Source organism: Truncatella angustata, assembly GCF_020726525.1.
Source record: "Truncatella angustata strain MPI-SDFR-AT-0073 chromosome Unknown BKA67scaffold_12, whole genome shotgun sequence".
NCBI classification, from domain to species: domain Eukaryota; kingdom Fungi; phylum Ascomycota; class Sordariomycetes; order Amphisphaeriales; family Sporocadaceae; genus Truncatella; species Truncatella angustata.
Window position 1 is genome coordinate 893,627 of NW_025763392.1, and position 13,466 is coordinate 907,092.

Here is a 13,466-nt window from a genome sequence, read left to right on the forward strand (position 1 = left end):
TATCTCATACTTACAGGTAACGGGCTCACCGAGGGCGCATGCATCGGTCTGAGCATCCCGCATCTGGCGCGCTAGGCACCTCGATGAGAATACCATCCTAGGCCGTCGCTGTCAAGGGACCCCCATACAACCCATGATACCTTGATCTTCAGCATGGCAGCAGCATCTTCTTCAGCAAACATGATGCCGGACGGGGAAAGGGCCGTAGACGAGGTCCTTGGCCACCGTTTAGAATCAAGCGCGCGTCGATTTGACAATGACATTCCTTGTCTGACCTTGGCTACTCCGGAAGGACGTGCCTTTGACAGTCTAGGCTCGAACACCTCATCTTTGCCTGCCCCATCCCACCCTTCTTCAGCTGAGCCAGCACCACCAGGTCCAAACCCATTTGTTGGCAATGAAACCATCAATAGGCACCAGGATGTCATCCTTAGTCCGGCGGATCCCCAGGCGCTTCGTCTTGCTTGTATCTTGGAATCTACCACATCGCGGGATCAGAAGGGAAGTCTTGCTACCTTGCGCGGATCACATCTGGAAAAAGAAGACCGGCATCCTATCAGGAATGAACACAGCCTGGAAAATAACGTGATCCACCAAGACGAGCATGCTTGTACCTGTGACCTACACACAGGAGTAGGCCAACCTGCAGTGACATCTACGGATCTGGGCTCCGGGTTGTCTGGAAGTTCTTCAACAGTTACTGACCCGGGGAATCATAAGACCGAGAGACGTGAGGGGCGGATGATGGAAGCCGTCACTGGTGTTCTGATTACAAGTGGCTTTTCCATTGCAAGGCTACGTATGATGCGACGTACCTCGGCCTGGTGTCAAGATCTGGATCTTGATCGTCTACCGAATGAGATACTCATGCACATCTTGAGTTTTCTTGAAGTGTGCGATCTTCTGGCCACGTCACGGGTATGTTGGTTCCTTTATTTCGCGCATGCATTTTGTGACGTGGAAGTGAATGGGGGCCCTGCGGCACAGAAACGAGAGTCCAGTGACGCCCTACGAGGTGTTCGATTTGACTTATTCCTATTCTCCCTTTATTTTCGTCTTCACACATGTCCAGTCCAACTGTGAGGTTTCTGAAGTTTGATATGTTGCTGCCTCGACTCGCACAATTCGCAGACTGTTCTCCGCCATCATTTGACTCACTGCTCATGCCCCCATTCCGAATCTGGTAGCCGCTTCACAGCTTCCATACTGCTCAAGATCATCCTGAACTGCTTGGAAATAGTAGACCGCGCACATACCACAGAAGCTGACCCTGCATACAGACAAATCACCATCTACGCAGCCTATCCCTCTTGCCAATCCTACATCACTACCGCCTCCGCCGGGTCCGTATCTCTCTGTCTTCCCTGCTCGTCTCGCCCTCTCGCCCGACGCTCGCCGAGCTCATCGCGCGGCACATCTTCCTGACGCACACAACGCAGATCTCGCGGCGCCTGGCCCGCAGTCTCGTGACCATCAAGCTGTCGCGGCGCCTCCCGCTGCGACCCTCGGCCGAGTCTCTCGTCCAGCGCGGCGTGCTGCCCGGCGAGGTCGTCGGGGGTGCCGTGGCACCGGCGCTCGTGGCCCAGCGGCGTGCCGTAGAGCGCGAGAGGCTCAAGGACAGCCTCCGGAGGTGGGTCGGCGGCAAGTGGAGGGGCGAGGTGCGCGAGAGGGGCGAGGGCGTCCGGAGGTGGGACGAGAGTCGGGGCGTGGGACGGGTTTGGAGACTGCGCAGGTTCTGGGAGCGCGTGGGTGGAGACGGCGGTGGTGGCGCCGTCGAGCGTGTAGGATAGATTCTGTATAGGTATCATGTGTGTAACTGTGAACACTCTATAGGCGTTTGAGTCCTCTGGAGGACGAGGTTTGTTTTGAGTATGGTAATTTAACAACAGGCTTTCGTGTGGTGCCCTTATGAATGCATATTATTGAATGTATCCCTTCTTGTAGCCGCAGAGGGTACATCATGAAGAAAATGTAATAGTAGCGTGACCAGCTCGTATATTACACAATCAACATCCCGAGTACATGTCTCCTCTCCCCCCCTCGGTGGCCCATTCCGTGCAACAGGTAGATCGATCGATCAAATATGGCCAGGAGAGGGCCGCCGCCTTTGGTATATAATCGCTCGTCTCCAAATTCGCACATTGAAACCGCTGCTCACGCATGAGATCTGCCGAGTAGCGATTGTGTGACATGACGGAATACTTGCCTCAAAAAACAACTGCCTTGCCTCGGATCGCATTTGTTGCAAACATGGAACGACGGAGAGGTGCATTGCCATCCCTTCCATATACAAGGTGGCTTGCTTCTGGGATTGAATAGTACACAATAGTAATAATACAGCCGACTGACTGTTCTTCCAGATGGAAAAAGGAAAAAGAAAATAAAGTGGTGCCTTTTCCGGGAGAAATCACAAAACAGCAAATGCCCAAACGCCCACGCTCAATGCTTTCAGTACCCGTGGACACTGCCTTGTCTATCCTTTTTCTCTTTTTTTCCAATCCTAATATCCTCTTTCCCTATACCACCCGACGACTTATGAAGGACTCCACTCCATGGAATCATATTGTGCCTCCTCTCCAGCCATGATCTTCACCTTGAAACCACACAAGATCGAAGACACCGCGCTCTCCGGAACGGTTGTTGTTTGTCTTTGGCAAAAAGAGGTGTCGTGTTCGTGACCGCGGCCACGCTATGCGCCCCGGAACCGAAACCCATCATCCCAATCATCGTCAGCCTCGTCGTCGTCGTCGCCGTCTTCGTCGCTTCCCGTATCTTCGCCGTTCGCGGGACCGGCGTTCTCCTTGCCCAAGGCCGCCTTGACCGTCTTGTCAATCACACTCTCGTGGGCAGCGGCGCCTCTGAGGTTCGCGATGCTGCCTTTCCGCAACTCCTCGCGGCGCTCTTTGAGCTTGCGGACGCGGGACTCGAGCTGCTCCATCTCGTCGAACTCGTCTTCCAAGGCTCGGGTCGCGTCCTCCTTCTCGTCTGCGATCTCGACGTCAAGCAGATGCTTTTTCCGTTCGTTCTCCTCCTCGAGCGACTTGGCGGCCAGCTCTTCTGCGGTGAGGGGAGCGGCAGAGATGGTCGCGTCGGCATAGGCAGGCTTAGCTGGGACTTGGTCGTCGTCGGCGGCGATCTCTGCCTCGAAAGCCGCCCATTCGGACTCGTCGACGTCTCCGTTGGCGGCTGGGGCCGTGGCTGCTAGTATGGGCACGGTCAAGCTCTCGGTGGAGATGGGCAGTTGAGCGGCCGAGGCAGAAGTGCTGGGGGTGCCGGCATTGTCGGATCCACTGCCGATGAATGGCGAGCGGCCCATGGGGGGAATGCTCGGGGTCGAGGTCTGTGAGCCTTCTCCGACCTGCGGAGTGGCAGGGCGAGAGGGTATGGAGAGCTCGACGCCTTGCGCAGGTGTGCCGGAAGCCCGTCTGTTCAGGCCGGGAGGTGTGGTGGCCTCCCCGTTGACATTGGACCGGGTCCTGTTCCTCTTCCTGGGTAAGGTCTCTTGGGCGTCGTCGGCAGCTTCGACCTCGGTGGCGTCGTCGACATGGTCGAGTTTCCTCTTGTTGGTGGTCTCGATGGAGGCAGTCGGTGCTTGTGTCGAAGCCTGCTTCTGCCGGTGGCTGGAGCTTCGCACGTGGGACTCCCACAGCGTGTCGGACTTGATGACCTCGCGGCAGATCTTGCATAGAAGCTTGCCGGCTTCGCTGTAGGCGGCATGAGGATGCTCGACACGATTTGCAGCTCGGTGGGCTCGTAGAAGAGAGCGGGCGTCCGCCATGGTGGGAGGGAGGTGTAGAATGGTTCAAGGTATAAGCGGCAGGGAATTCAATTGGTGCTTGCGGGGGAAGGTATGGCGGTCGGGGGATCAAGTCAGAAATGTGAGACGCAATGGAAGAACAACACGATACTGGAAAAGGAAGTCTGTTTTGACTTTGTTTGATTTACTTTGGATTGATTTAATTTCGAAAAGAGCCGGCGTCAAAGGGACCATGGCAGGAAGGCCTCCATTCGCAGGCATTAACGTAGCCTAGACTAGGCTCAACTGTCAAGTTGGTGCTTCCAACTAGTGCAGGTGGCTGCTTGCTTAATGCATTTGTCATTATTATCATTGTTATTATTAGCAGCTTTCAGGTGAGGCGGTAAACGATCAATGATTAAAAGAAAATATAAATAAAAAGACCAACCTTTCAGCGAATGTTCAGTAGCTTCTCTCCTCAGGACGCTTGTTTCTTGCTCGTAATAACTAAGCTCCACAACCCCGCCATCTGCACACACCCATGACAAGCCCCTAGGGGCCCCTGGAAAGGAATGTGACAAGCTCAATGGTCAATCGCCTCCAAAAGGTCGCTCGCTAAGCGGCCGAAATTAGTGATGTCGATCTTGAAGCTCCAGCATGCCTGCCGCCAGTCGCCAGCCAGCCAGCTCTTTCTCCCCTAACCTCAGCAGCCTAAGGCTAGGTTAGGTCACTGTAATGCAAGCGACAACTGTGAGTAAACTTATGTAAGGAAAGCTTTCCTTCGATCTTGGAGTCAAGCTCTTAAAAGATTACTGTAACCTGACGATTTAAGGTGAACTGAATTGAACTGAATTTGGATTGGACTTGGATTGGATTGGATTGGATTAACGTACATAGTCAAGTTACTTTCGTCCCATCGCGTCGCAATCATCTTCTTCACATTCCAGCCTCGCAAATGAAATGTGACTTAATCATCTAACGTCTTGTCTTGTTTCCACGACTAACTAGGTTAATCCCACACCTTCATTTCTCTCGTCTCCTCTTCACTTCCCACAGGCAACACACAGCAAGCCGAGCACAATGGCCGACGACAACGAAGCGCAGAATGCCATCTCCAGCACATACCCTGCCCCTCCACCATTTTGGAAGGACTTCACCCCGGACAATGTTGCACGAATCGCTGACTTGAGGCAAGAGCAAGCCGAGCGACAGGGAATCACAGACTCGACCACGGTCCGACTGTCAGGTCTCCCTGAGAACCTCGGGACTCTGCAGCCACCCCCCGAGCCCGAGGACGGCACATGGCGTGTCTTCGGTCAGAACTACGCGCTCAAGGACGAACTGCCACGCTTGGAAGACGGCACCGGCATCAGAAAGCTCTTCCCAGACCCAGAGGAGAGAGACCAGGACGGCAAGCACTTTGACAGGGCCACCATTCTTAAACGCCTGGCCAAGAGCTTGCTCCTGAACTTTCTCGAGCTCACTGGCATCTTGGCTACCGATCCCGCCGCCGTATGGCTCTCCTTCCTTCCTTCCACTTCTTCCACATACCGTGCGCTCGCCATGGTCTAATGCTTCAGTAGGCGGAGGAGAAGATCACCGACATTCGAGACCTGTTCCTCAATTTCCACCACTTGATCAACGAGTACCGACCACACCAAGCCCGCGAATCCCTCATCTCAACCATGCAAGCACAGCTCGACCGAACCCGCGCCGAGACGAATGCCATACGCCATGTCAAAGAGAACGTCGAGCGCCTGCTGGAAGGCCTTGGAAGCTTGAAGATGGACGACGACGACGACGACGCTCCGAATGGCACCGGGGACGCAAAACAGCCTGTTCCAAACCGTGGCGCTACACTGGACGACGCTCTCGCTATCGAGTACGCATGATACACGCGCAGAGGGGAGGCGTCAATCCACGGGCTAGGGAGCTGGCGGCCGCTACAAGCCTGGGCTCACTACACTAGCTGCAGGAGGCATATTTTCGAAAGAGGCGTATTCTGACACCAGTCACGGTCTAGCAAAGCATAGGGAGGCGTTCGGTTGCGGAAACATGAGCTTGAGATTATTATGATACCCCCAAAAACATTACATATTAGTAGTGGCAAGAATACTTTCCAAAGCACTCTTGCAGACATGGCATCTTCTCCAACTTGACGGAAGCGAGAGTTTTTATCAACACCCAATCTCAAAGCTAGGCTACCGAGGAGTCATGAACAATCGTAGCAAACGCCAACACGCCGCAGGGGCGCTGGACACGATGAACCGCAATCTTGCCGGGCTATGCGCACTGCATATACCTCGCACAAGGGTCTAGCGGAACTCAGCAATGACTTCTTGTACTTATACCCGCGTGCCGGGGTTTGCGAACAGACCGAGTCAACCCGGCAGCGCGTGAGGCTTGCTGGAAGTGTCAAGACAACCTTCTCGGGAACTCTCACAAGAGCGACGAGAGCATATTCATTGGTGGTTTTCTCTGGAACAGAAAAACCTGTTGAAGCCAGCGCGCAACCATCATGTGTTGTTGCCAATCTGCTATTGTAAGGCAGGCCTTGCAATGCTTGTACAGACCTATACGTGCTTCTCGCTTACGACATCACTCCGGCAATTGTCTCCTGAAGTCTACAATCTAGCAGGTTGTTGCTCCCCCCCTCGGCGGCTTATGTCTGTGGCCTCAGACTAATTGTCTTTCTCGACCGAGTGTTTGCCGCTGTTTTGAAAGACATCTTCCGCAGTGCGAAAGTCGCCAGACCCCTTTGCCACCGAAACTGGCTTTGAGACCAAGGGCGCCGTGGTATTCCCCTCCGTTTCCTTTCTGTGCCGCTCCGCCGCCGCATTCGAGACTTTGAGAGGATGGCTTTCTCCATGACCTTTGTCGCCCCGGGCACACGTCCTACTATTAAGAACTTCGAATTCTGGCCGCCGTCTTCCCCTGGTGTTGCGTGATGATTCTTTCCTTAGGCGACGCGGTCGGGAGCTGTTTGTCCCTCACCCCAGCCCGCGCCCGAGAGGGCATTGCCAGCTCCGCATCTTGTTCATGAGTCTCGTTGCCATCGAAAAGGATGGTTGTGGAGTCATTCTTATCGCGCTTCCACCAGCGACTCCGGGTGAGCAGCGACCATCAGATCAGCATGATCCCGTTTGCCTCGATGACGATAATGGCGACGGTGAGGAAGGTTGTGGGCACCGTAGCCTGGCTGTCTTCCGCGCGCTTGACATGCGTCTTGATTCTCAAAGAGTCGGTCTCAACCATCGAGAGGGCTTGGGGATGCAGCTTGGCAAGGCTTGGTTTATGTCGACTCCTGCATACATTATCGATGGGGGACATCACAAGGCGTTCTATATATGCTGTGCCAACTTCCTCAATCGAAACACTGCTGCGGTCTCGCATTGTTGTAATGCAGAAGCGAACACTCCCGCATGATATGCTCCACCGGTTCCATCCTTGATCAGATGGCTGAATTTGCCCGCAGAGGTATTCAGTGTTGTAAATACCCAGGACACGATGCCACTACAATTTGACTTTACTCTCTTTTGGAGGGATAAGGGGTTGGCTTGGACGCGAGAACAAAGGAAATGAAACGCGGTACACGGAGCTCAAGTCGCCACCAGAATATTATGAATAAAGGAAGGGTAATTGACAGCTCTAATTGCATCACAGGTTCAACGGTTTCAACAATGACGTTTTGCGGCTTGACTATTGGTAATTTGCTTTAATGCCTCACTTTGACCATCCCACCGTCACCATACCCCCTTGCACTCCACAAGCCCCCTTTCCCATTGCTGGCGCCTCGTCCTTCGAGATATCGACCTAGGTCTCCGTTGGTAGCGTGAACGCCACTACCGGTTCCTCAGCGACGTAACGCCAAATCTTTCCAATAAAGATTCAGTAAAGTTTAGACGTCAGTATGTAGCTTTCCGGGATGGGACTTGAATGCCCCGTCGAGCGACGGCTTCTGTTAACGTACGCCACGAGAAACAACTTGAGAACAAAACTCTCGGTCGGTAATATATAAGGGAGGCAGGTCCCCCACATCTCAGGTTTTAAACGCATGGATAAGAGAGAGCAGGCGCATACCTTGCATTGCTGAACAGCAGCCCGGCCCAGGATACTGGTGCGACGTCGTCATCATCGCTCGTCGCTGGAGTCCGCTGTGGTCTTTTCCTCCGCTTTTTTGCCCAGCTCTCGTACCTCGAAAACAGAACCAGCGATAATATGAGGACTAGCGTGGCTCCTATGAGAACGCCGGCGAGGGCGACACCGCTCATAGAGCTGGCTGAGTCTCGCCGTGCTATATTGATGGTGGCCATTGTTGCGGTTTATCTTGATTGGTACTGTGGGGCTTGTTTAATCGTGCGTTCAAGCAAGGGGTTTTCTCAGTCCCCCAGGTTGCGAAACAGATTGAGCGTGATATTCAGTCAAGAAATGACTTTATCATGCAATTCGTACGATAGCCAGGTCAATTTATGCCGGCAAAGTGCCTGTTTTGTTTGCTGCTTATTTATACAGTGATGGTATTGCCTACTCTAGACAATCAATCACGTAAATCCGAGGGATTATAAAGTCACAGCCAAAAGGATTTCTCCCATTGCTTCTTCACCAGTACTGTTTGTGAGGCAGTTCCAGGGGCAATGATGGTAAAGGAATAACTCCGTCACACGAATTGTCAATAGTCACTGTCGACCGCTCAGAAGTTCACAAAAAAGAAAACAGAACACCCGTCGGCTTTCTGAGGAAAGAAGAAGGTTTTTACTATCACGATCATATTCCCTCCTAATAACAACACATAGTCCAACCCTCCCAAGTACGAAAGAACTTTTCTTCCACCTTCAAGCCTTGCTGTCAACCCTCCTGGGCCCACCACGTTTACACAAAATGATACCACCGACTATAACCACAACGACAATACCGACGCCTATAATCGCTAGGATTCCTCCGTTTCCCATATCGTCGTCGACTTTTACAGTCTTGTTTTGATATGTGTGTCTTGGCTGGCTGCTACCAAGGGGCAGGTTGTTAGTGATTAACAACTCCGATTACCGCCTGTGTTTGACATACAAGTAGTTGGGATAGCTCACAGGATGTTTTAAGAGACAATACTGCCGGTGGTCAGAGTTTTTTTGCCAGACGGAGAAGGTAGCAAAACGTAAGTAAGTATCTTTGAATTTGATGGAGCAGGTCGCAAAGTTATCCCAGAAGATATGGAATGAAAAGCTTAGACCCCAAGGGTCTGCGTCTCGGAAGCTGGCAATGTATACAAAGGACAGTACTGTGAGGTGCCCCAATGCGGCTTGGCATTGTCAGGTCAGAGCAGTAAATCAGAGAATGACAAAGAATGGTACGGGTTCTATTCATGATATTGGGAAATTTCCTGCCGCCGTACAGTTCGCAATTAATCTTCGACATGCTCGATATGCCAAGGAACATGATGAGGGTAAAGCAGATGAACGTGCTTGGTTGGGACTCTTCTAGACATGGCTGTACTCGAACTACTCATTTCCGACCCGTAGATCTACATGTGATGCTTCTTCCCCTAGAACCCCGAGACGGCCTGCACAGGCCTCATCCTCGAAATTCCTCATAACGTATTCACCTTGCCGTCCCACCCGCCATGTCACTCGCCTTCCCCCTAATAACCAGCAGTCCGTCTGTTGAAATCAGGTCCAAGCGGATCTTGATTCAGAGCCATCTGCCACTCCGCCCTCAGTTCCAGCGACCCAATCACCTCGTGCAGACTAAGGCTGTTCCTTCCTCTCTGCCTCGCTATTGCACCGACCACACGTCATCACCGTTCTCCTTTCCGAGTGAACAACACCGCGATCAATATGGACAGCACAAACACGCCCGCTAGCATGCCTGCCACTGCCGCAATGTTGCATGACTCGTGGGGCGTCAATGTCGTGGCTAAGCCCTGAATTGTCTTCATCGGGTGTTGTCCATCTGGCGGCTGCGTGCAGTAGTATGAGGTATTGAAGTTCTGTGGTGTGGTTAGGATTGTGCTGATCTGAGAACTATATGTGGGAGTGGAAGCCGCTTGCTGCTGATAAAAATTGTAAATTTAAATAAGATCAATTGGTATGAACTAGGCAGCGACGTGATGGTCGATGACAGTGGTTGTTGTGAGATGGAAAATATAAATCATAGCAATATATGAACGAATACTGAAGGCTCTACTCAGTCATGAATGTTATTATGAAAGAAAACATATACGCCAGTTCAAGGTCACGGGGTATAGGGCCTTGGGACTATCTGGTTGTAAGGACATGCCATGTGACTTGTAGCCGTGACTTGAATGGACGGTATCCTATTGCTAAATAGTATGAACGCTATAGGATGGCTACCAAGCCGTCTTTCAGTGAGGATAATTGTCTCACATGACTTAGCAATTGGATTAACAACTTGAACAGAAACACGATATCCTGAGCTTTTATTTGCAGTGGAAGAGATTAAGTCAATGCTAATGGAGGTGAGGGATGCCTCGCCAGGCGCCCAACAGCTTGCAATAATTCGCTGAGTCCTGCGCTTCGTTAAAGATGTGTATTACATATGTACCCTTTGCAATGATGTTCTGCGATAGAGCAACTTCCTTCGCTCTTTAAGCATCCCTTTCTGGTCCCGTGTCAAGTCATTACGGGTCACCCGTGGTAATTGACGACGGCGGTGGGCGCGGCCAATATTCAAGCTCAATATACTCAGTCGTCCCGTTTTTGCCAACGTTGACTGGCCTCAAGTCCCGCCAAACAAGATAAACGCCGATAGGCGAATTGTAGAAATGATAGATGAAGAGGATAGCCAGCACAACCCATGCAGTTGCCATCAAGGCGATGAACGCCGCTATGGTTTTGACCTCAACATGGATCGTTGCCTGATCGGCCGCCGAAAGTCCGACACTCGGTGCGACCGTCATGACGAAATATTGGTTGAACGGCTCGTTTCCGAAATGGATGATGTGCGAGGTTAAGTGTCGGGGGTCGATTAAAGCCCTGGCGTGTTTCTGGTAAACAGTTTTCCTTATGTATTCAGCCAGAACAGCTTGCGATACGGTCTCTTCTGTCAAAGAATGGAGATAGAGTCCCGTTCGGTTGCTCTATTCGGAGAGTTTCGAAAACTGTTTATGAAGTCAAAGAATGTCTAGTCAGGAAAGTACAAGCATCACCTATAAGAACTGTGACCAAAACCTCAAGCACGGAAGTGACTCACCTTCGAACCACATCCGCGTGGTGGTGTCCGTTGACGTGACCTACTTGAATCACGGCAAGAACAAAGCCCCATGAACCAGCATTATGGACGGAGCAACAGAAATGCCGCGAATGAATCACAAGACCAAGAGTGGCCTAGATTTAGCCGCAGCTCTTATGTGGTCAAAGGACCATTCGCAGAGCGTGCACATATTGCTTGTGAGGGAATGCACTCTGAGCGATGTAACAGAGTAGAGCGGCCACTCGGGCCGACATGACTGCGATGCACGCAGCCTGCCGTCGAAGAAGATCAATTGCGTAGATGAGCACTTCTAAGCTTCCTATCTTTGCAGTCTAGACATGGGACTCATTTTCTCGATGTAAGCTCTGAATATTTCTAGCTGTGCTTCGCAACGTTGTCTTGGCCGAAGAAGATGCTCGTCTCTTGGTCTCGTTTCATGCCCGTTAGCAAGACAGTCAATCAAATAATGGTTTTGACTCAGCACGAACTCACAACTTCCCAGACTACAGCAAAAAGGCAGGCAAGACTACCGACACAGGCTGAGACGAAGCTACTCGCTCCAATGTATGTAGAGGCGCCATCGTGGTTGCTTTTCTTTTGATAGACACGGAGCTTCCTTCCCCGTGGGATAGAGGAAAGCCAAGGCAGTGATTGACCCCGTGCTCGTGGCTTCATGTGCAATGCGCAGCAACATTGTTATCATACCAATTTGTGTCAATCGTGTAAATATAAGTCGTCACATCTATTTCCTTCATTCGGCCATTTCGTGACCCTACCAAAGTGCTCGCATTTGGTAGCCGTGCTGTTGTGTCATTGTGGTTCCCAGCAGATTGCTGCCACACCACACATGGGATGCAGATATGTCAGTACACAGTACGCCAATGAGTTGAACAGCTCACAGCAATTAATGGAACAATTATAAGTGAGGTGCGCAAGTATTATGGCGCTTTTCAAAGCAGGATGACCCCCTAGTCGTGTCAAATTGACGAAAATAACTGATTCAACTATTTCCCGCAGCCGACTAAACTTGATAGTGGACAGGCACGCTGGTTTCCAGTAAGTACTGGCGTCTCTAATTTAGCCATGGGATGCCAATGGACGATTATTTCTCAATTGGCTTAACTTGTTTTCTCACAATATAGAAAATTAGTGACTCCACATGCATCATAAGACAGATGGTTCCAAGCCAAGTCATTGATTTGTATCAGCATTAGGCAACATTTGTTCAATGCATTGCATGTTGTTCCTTCGGAGTTCGGAGCCTTCGACAATGGCTAACCGAGTGAAGACATAGCTATCGGTATTCGTTCGTGAGCTAATGCTGTCGCCTGAAAGTAAGCGCAGACATGGGGATATGAATCTCATCTCATCTCATTGTACCTTGTACCAAGAATTGTTGCTAGGCAGATGCATTAAGTTTTGCGACATGGAAATATTTTCTGTTGTCATATTGTTGGCGCTATCGTGCGTACTGAGCACAGGGACGAGTTCATCCCTTCAGCAACCTCTCGGAGCTGAACTCTTTGAGTTCCGCCCCCCTCGTGCCAATGATGCCGGCGACATCGCGACAGTGATTGTTGACGCGTTCTCCCGAGCGCCAGCCTGGAAATATGTTCATCAGTTCGCAGATGAATACCCTGGCTATATCCGGTCCTGTCTTGAACGAAATATCAAACGCACGCTCGAGAACAACACAAGTAGCGAGCACGTGAGCAGAGTGATATCAGTGCCCGACCACACCACTGGGTCTGGGTCACGCGTCGTATCATTCTCCGATTGGCAATTCAACAGAACTAAATCTCATCCAGATTTGTTCACGTTGGCAATGCTCGAGAACGGCGGTAATTGCTCCAAGCATCTCGACTCCAACCAGACCCGCTCCGAGGATTACATGAAGCACCTGAAAAGTGCAGTAGAGACGCATCTCGACAATGTCTATGAACGCCATGTCTATTTATCCCTCATTGCGACTCATCCAAAGTGGGACGGTAATGGCTTTGCAGCCGTTCATCTACGTTGGGGTATGGGCTTGGCCGATGAAATGGAATTGCCGACTACGTTGATTGCGACGCCAGCTGGATACCCGCTATACAAGTCAGTCGGGTTTGAGGATATCTATAACGATACTCTAGAGAGGCTAGATGGCGAGGGCATAATTTGGCATGAGGTTATGAAGCATTCTCCCTGAGGTGCACATTGTATCTTTTTGGATTTGGATTTAGACTTACAAGGTAAATGTTGCCCATATTTGAGGCATTCAATGGTGGTAGCGCGGGATTTTGCGAAGGCAGAGCTATTGAGTTGCTATATGCTGCCGGATTGCCACCAACCTTAAGTCATTTATACTCTGACCTTTAGACTAGTCTAGTCACAATCTGTTAATTGTGTAATACCCCGGAAACTTCAATATTTATATCATACACCGACTTCCAAGAGGAAGCAAGTAGAGCCCCTGTCAGCGGCCAGATTTTGACTCAAACTGTTCCCGCTATTGTATATACATACTTTCATCGCAACTGATAACGAA

General features: G+C 51.1%; 5 protein-coding genes across 5 annotated transcripts; 3 read left to right on the top strand and 2 right to left on the bottom strand.

Moving 5' to 3' along the window:
• Positions 1–153: 153 nt before the first annotated feature.
• On the top strand, positions 154–1,964 carry BKA67DRAFT_542153 (uncharacterized protein; the record flags this gene model as incomplete). Its single annotated transcript, XM_046101059.1, has 4 exons — positions 154–918; positions 1,281–1,781; positions 1,834–1,858; positions 1,945–1,964. The coding sequence occupies 4 exons, from the start codon at positions 154–156 to the stop codon at positions 1,962–1,964; spliced, it is 1,311 nt and encodes a 436-aa protein (XP_045951688.1).
• A 725-nt stretch (positions 1,965–2,689) lies between these two features.
• Positions 2,690–3,778, bottom strand: BKA67DRAFT_542154 (uncharacterized protein; the record flags this gene model as incomplete). The annotated part of the gene is made up of 1 exon (XM_046101060.1): positions 2,690–3,778. One exon carries the CDS (start codon positions 3,776–3,778, stop codon positions 2,690–2,692), a length of 1,089 nt encoding a protein of 362 aa, XP_045951689.1.
• A 1,038-nt stretch (positions 3,779–4,816) lies between these two features.
• On the top strand, positions 4,817–5,628 carry BKA67DRAFT_527624 (MED7 protein-domain-containing protein; the record flags this gene model as incomplete). Its single annotated transcript, XM_046098878.1, has 2 exons — positions 4,817–5,248; positions 5,320–5,628. The coding sequence occupies 2 exons, from the start codon at positions 4,817–4,819 to the stop codon at positions 5,626–5,628; spliced, it is 741 nt and encodes a 246-aa protein (XP_045951690.1).
• A 1,231-nt stretch (positions 5,629–6,859) lies between these two features.
• BKA67DRAFT_665015 (uncharacterized protein) lies at positions 6,860–8,049 on the bottom strand (the record flags this gene model as incomplete). The annotated part of the gene is made up of 2 exons (XM_046108480.1): positions 6,860–7,040; positions 7,817–8,049. The coding sequence occupies 2 exons, from the start codon at positions 8,047–8,049 to the stop codon at positions 6,860–6,862; spliced, it is 414 nt and encodes a 137-aa protein (XP_045951691.1).
• A 4,077-nt stretch (positions 8,050–12,126) lies between these two features.
• On the top strand, positions 12,127–13,365 carry BKA67DRAFT_587109 (uncharacterized protein). The gene has a single exon (XM_046104298.1). The coding sequence runs from the start codon at positions 12,258–12,260 to the stop codon at positions 13,125–13,127; it is 870 nt and encodes a 289-aa protein (XP_045951692.1). The 5' UTR covers positions 12,127–12,257; the 3' UTR covers positions 13,128–13,365.
• The last annotated feature ends 101 nt before the right edge of the window (positions 13,366–13,466 follow it).